The sequence below is a fragment of the Trichomycterus rosablanca genome, chromosome 2, assembly GCF_030014385.1.
Source record: "Trichomycterus rosablanca isolate fTriRos1 chromosome 2, fTriRos1.hap1, whole genome shotgun sequence".
NCBI lineage: Eukaryota > Metazoa > Chordata > Actinopteri > Siluriformes > Trichomycteridae > Trichomycterus > Trichomycterus rosablanca.
This window is the reverse complement of record NC_085989.1, coordinates 60,888,005-60,893,780: the sequence shown is the minus strand read 5'-3', so window position 1 is coordinate 60,893,780 and position 5,776 is coordinate 60,888,005. Positions and strand designations below refer to the sequence as shown.

At 39.6% G+C, this 5,776-nt stretch overlaps 1 protein-coding gene across 1 annotated transcript; it reads left to right on the top strand.

Annotated features, from left to right (window-relative positions):
• Window positions 1–3,108: 3,108 nt before the first annotated feature.
• On the top strand, window positions 3,109–5,043 carry LOC134303078 (GTPase IMAP family member 9-like). Its single transcript, XM_062988349.1, has 2 exons — window positions 3,109–3,787; window positions 4,991–5,043. Exons 1-2 carry the CDS (start codon window positions 3,109–3,111, stop codon window positions 5,041–5,043), a joined length of 732 nt encoding a protein of 243 aa, XP_062844419.1.
• The last annotated feature ends 733 nt before the right edge of the window (window positions 5,044–5,776 follow it).

Genomic DNA, 5,776 nt, shown 5'->3' with positions numbered 1-5,776 from the left:
TGAAGCTATCTGTCACTCCTACAGCACATCTCACCACTGTCCTGCTGTCCTTATACATGTCCTGTACCAGTCTGACATACTTCTCTACTACTCCAGATTTCCTCATACAACACCACAGCTCCTCCCTTGGCACTCTGTCATACGCATTTTCTAAATCGACAAAGACACAATGAAGTTCTTTCTGACCCTCTCTGTACTTCTCCATCAGCATCCTCAAAGCAAAGATGGCATCTGTGGTACTCTTTCTTGGCATGAAACCATACTGCTGCTCACAAATAGTTACCTCTTGTCTAAGTCTAGCTTCCACAACTCTCTCCCAGATCTTCATTGTGTGGCTCATCCACTTAATTCCCCTGTAGTTGTTACAACTCTGTACATCACCCTTGTTCTTAAAAATGGGCACCAGCACACTTCTCCTCCATTCCTCTGGCATTTTCTCACTCTCAACAATGCCATTGAATAATTGAGTCAAAAACCTCACTGCCATCTCACCTAGACATTTCTATACTTCCACTGGTATGTTATCAGGTCCAACTGCCTTCCCTTTCTTCATCCTCTTCAAAGCTTTCCGAACTTCATTCTCATTGATCTTTCCTACTTCCTGATCCACCGTTCCTATGACCTCTACTCTTCTTTCCCTTTCATTCTCTTCATTCATTAGCTCCTCAAAGTACTCCTTCCATCTTCCCATCACACTCTCCTCACTTGTTAGAACATTACCAGTCCTATCTTTGACAAGTCTAACCTGCTGCACATCCTTTCCAGCCTGATTCCTCTGTCTGGCCAATCTATACAAGTCCTTCTCTCCTTCCTTAGTGTCCAACCTCTCATACAACTCCTCATATGCCTTCTGCTTTGCCTTTGCTACCTCTCTTTTTGCCTTACGTTTCATCTCCTTATATTCCTGTCTACTTTCGTCAGTCCTGTCAATGTCCCATTTCTTCTTGGCTAACCTCTTCCTTTGAATCACTTCCTGCACTTCACTATTCCACCACCAGGTTTCCTTATCATCTTTTCTCTGTCCAGCTGCCACACCAAGTACCTTCCTACCTGTCTCTCTAATCACTGTTGCTGTAGTAGCCCAGTCATCTGGAAGCTCTTTCTTACCACCCAGAGCCTTTAACAGCTCCTCTCTGAACTCCTCACCACATTCCTCCTTCCTCAGCTTCCACCATTTGGTCTTCTTCTCTGATTTGGCACTTTTTCTCTTCTTTACCACAACAGTCATTCTACACACCACCATCCGATGCTGTCTGGCCACACTCTCCCCTGCCACAACCTTACAGTCCCCAATCTCTGTCAGGTTTCCTCTTCTACACAGAATGTAGTCTACTTGTGAACTCCTTCCTCCACTCTTATAGGTCACCCTATGTTCCTCCCGTTTTTGGAAATAAGTGTTGACTACAGCCATTTCCATCCTCTTGGCAAAATCCACCACCATCTGTCCTTCCTGGTTCCTTTCCTTGACACCAAACCTACCCATCACTTCCTCATCTCCTCTGTTTCCTTCACCAACATGTCCATTTAGGTCTGCTCCTATCACCACTCTCTCCTCCCTGGGAATACTCTCTATCACTTCATCTAGATCCTTCCAGAACTTCTCTTTTTCCTCTTTCTCACAACCAACCTGCGGAGCATAACCACTGACAACATTCAACATCAGACCTTCTACCTCTACCTTCAGACCCATCACCCTATCTGACACTCTTTTCACCTCTACTACGTTCTTTGCTAACTCCTCTTTCAAGACCACCCCTACTCCATTTCTCTTTCTATCCACACCATGGTAAAACAGTTTAAACCCTGCTCCAATGCTGTAAGCCTTGCTGCCCTTCCACTTGGTCTCTTGAACACATAAAACATCTACCTTCCTTCTCTGCATCATGTCAGCCAGCTCTCTACCTTTGCCTGTCATTGTCCCCACATTTAGAGTTGCCACCCTCAGTCCTACACTCTTGACTTTCCTCCTCTCTTTCTGTCTCCTGACACGTTTCCCTCCTCGTGGTCTTCGACTAACAGTAGCACAATTTCCACCGGCACCCTGTTTGTCAACAGCACCAGTGGCGGTCGTTGTTAACCCGGGCCTCGACCGATCCGGTATGGTATCTCTTAGATGAACTCGCATGTTAGTTTTGGCAAGTGTTTTACGTCGGATGCCCTTCCTGACACAACCCTCACCATTTACCCGGGCTTGGGACCGGCACAAAAGATACACTGGCATGTGTTCCCTAGTGGCTGGTTTGTATACATCTATACATATATAAGTATAAATAAAAGAACTGGAGATGCAGAGGAATTAACATTAATAATAAAAAATTATATTGAGTTTTAATCCTAAATATATTAAGTTTTACAGTTTGTAATATAAAAATCATAAGAATAAATGTTACATGTAAACATATAAAGCACATAAATAATAATATATACTGTGGTAGTTCTGTTTTCATTACTTTAAATTAAATGCTAAAAAGCCAAATTGCTCCAAGTCTTTGTAAATATGTTTTATTTTTCATATCTTTATATTCTGTCATTAATGTAAATATATTAATGCTATACTGCTCTGATGGGTGTACACATGTGATAGTTTGTGTTTGTTACCACTTTTAAATATTTATTTTATTAATATTGTGCATGACTGTTGCTGTGCTAACAAACTGAGGCTAAGTGCTAACAGCATAACAACCAAACATACACAACTTTATTTTAACTCTATTAAACTAAAGTGTTGAGATGATAAAAACTTAAACAGCAGCATGAAGTTACATTCCTGAGTCTATAAACTCTGTTTTACTGTTTTAGTGCTGAGTGAAAACATTCTGATTCATTATTGTACTTTAGGTTCATGTAGAACAAGAAACTTATAAATTCTGTTAAAATTAAACACAGTTTATTAAATTATATCAGTTTTTATAATTAAACAGACCCATTTAAGTGGTGATTAGTGAAATTTATCCCCAAAATTATGTAATAATAATAATAATAATATATTAAATTGTGTGTGTGTGTGTGTGTGTGTGTGTGTGTGTGTGTGTAACGTTATAAGTGTGTAACTGGATTTCTGTGGTACTAACAGCTCCAGTAAAAGACCCTGAGATCAGATCTGCTGAGATGAACCAGGAGGAACGGAGGATCGTGCTGCTGGGGAGGACTGGTGTTGGGAAGAGCTCAACAGGAAACACCATCCTGGGAATGAATGCATTCAGATCAGAACGATCTTTATATTCTGTAACAAAACACAGTGAAAGTGCAGAAGCTGTGACAGGAAACCGTGTACGTGTGGTTGATACACCAGGATTCTTTGACACAAGATCACTGACACTAGATCAGTTAGCGGTGGAGTTGTACAGGAGTGTTTATCTCTCACAACCAGGAGTTCATGCTTTCATTCTGGTTTTCAGGTTTGATAATTTCACAAAACAGGAAGTAGAAATAATTAGGCGATTACAGAAGGTTTTTGGTGAGCAGGTTACAGATCACATGATCATTTTGTTTACTCATGCTGAGGGTGTAAGAGAGGAAATTATACATCAGGAAATAAGCAGGAATAAAGATCTCAGAAGGGTTTTAGATCAGTGTGGAGGAAGATTTCATATCATTAATAATGCAGAACCACAGAACAGACAGCAGGTCACTGAACTTCTGCAGAAGATAGACAAGATTGTGCAGTGGAATGAAGAAGGATTCTACACTAATGAGGTGTATGAGGGAGCACAGCGCTTAACCTGGCATGAATTATGGGAGAAATACAAATTATCCTTTTTCATTGGAGCTAATGTTCTAGCTATAGGTGTGCTGATGCGAACAGCAGTTATTAAGGGGGTGGCATCATTATTCAGATCATACTTTTCTACTGCAGCTCGTGTTCTAGCTGGATCTGGATCTGTGATGATACCAGTAGCAGCAGCAGCAGTTATTATAGGGGTGGTGTCAGTGATAATGGGATCATTTAGGTGGTAACTGGGATTTAGGAAGGAAGTGGTTTGTGGTGCTTCATTGGGAGCAGCAACAGGAGGTGAACAAGACTCATAAATATGTGATTAAATGATTAAATATTACAAATATAAACGGTCATACTAACAAACATTGTTACTAGTTTACATACTTATTTTGTTCAAGCTTTTAAACAGTGATAGCTCAGTGGTTAAGGTACTGGACTAGTAAACAGAAGGTTGCCGGTTCAAGCCCCACCACCACCAAGTTGCCACTCTTGGGTCCCTGAGCAAGGCCCTTAACCCTCAACTACGCATCGTGTTCAGCTCATTGTGTAAGTCGCTTTGGATAAAAACGTATGCTGAAAATGTAATCACACTTTAATCTGACAATCATTTAATCATTTGTTTTACTGCTTACATGAATGTTTCCTGCATTTTTATTTATGATTTAATTATTTACACAATGGTTTTATTTAATAAAATGAAGTGAACCCTTTTATTAATTCATTAAAGATCTTGAAGCAGAATTAATTTTATTGGCCGTGTTTGTGTGTTGGTGTCTGTTACTGCAGTCTATCAATCCACTTCTTCTGTCTGCTGTAACCAACGTTTTTATTTGACTTGTCACCACCACCTACTTTTACTTCATTTACACACTTTGTTCTTGTAATAAAACTTGATCTTGTATAAAAATACAATCTTGTGTGTTGCTGTTCTTTTTAAAATCCCAGCTGGTAGGAGAAATCAAAGCAGAAAAGTTAAAGTCATCAGAAACTGGACCTGACAAAATCAAACAGCACCTATAAGTTTCTCCTTGGACACCATGCCACCAACTAAAAATTACAATTAAAAAATCAAATATTAGTCTTTAAAGGATTACAGAGCCTCAGAGTCTTTACCAAACCACAGTAAAAGATTTCATACTAGAGGAACCTTGGAACATTTTACTCTGACCAGCCTGCTGATACAAACACAAAAGCTTAGTGACAAATAAAATAACAGAAGAAGAAGATGTAAAAAGCTGCATGTTTATGTTTATCCTGTGTTCATTTACCCAGATTTACCCACTTACTACAGTTACACCAATAAAAAACAACACAGTGGCACCTAAACAATGGAACTGAGTGAAGGTTTTGATGTTACCTAGTAAAAGTTCTGACTAGACCTGAAAGTGGGAGATAAAAGTGGAGCTTCGATTCCTTTACAGTAACACGAGAGATTCAGATCAAATGATAGAAAGTGTTTAGTTACAGTGAAATAATAAAGTGACTGAAAGAGCTCAATAATAAACTTTATATCTGTCCTATCATTTATGGAAAATTCAGCTCATATACAACCCCAAATCAGAAAAAGTTTGGACGTGTTGTTGATAACAGTCTGGATCATTTTTGTCTTTGGTCCAGATCATACAGTGTTCACGACATTTCCACTGTGTGATGGTCCATCCTAGATGTCTCCGAGCCCAGAGAAGTGGATGCCGCTTCTAGACATGGTTAACATAAGGCTTCTTTTTTACACAGTAAAGTGTTAAGTATCATGTGTGCAGTAACTCTGTATTGTAGAGCTGATAAAGGTTTGATAAACTAATCCCTCACCCATGTGCTTATATCAGCTAGTGTTGAGTGGAGGTTCTTGATGGCGTCTGAGGGATGGAAGATCACAAGCGTTCAGATTAAGCTGCACCCTCCACCTTTACACACTGAAATTCCTCCTGATTCCTTGAATGGTTTAATGATATTCTGCACTGTAGAGGGAGAACATGCAATTCCCTTCCAATCTTTCTTTGAGGTTCATTGTTTTAAACATTTCAATCTTTTTCTCACACATTTGTGAACAAACTGGAT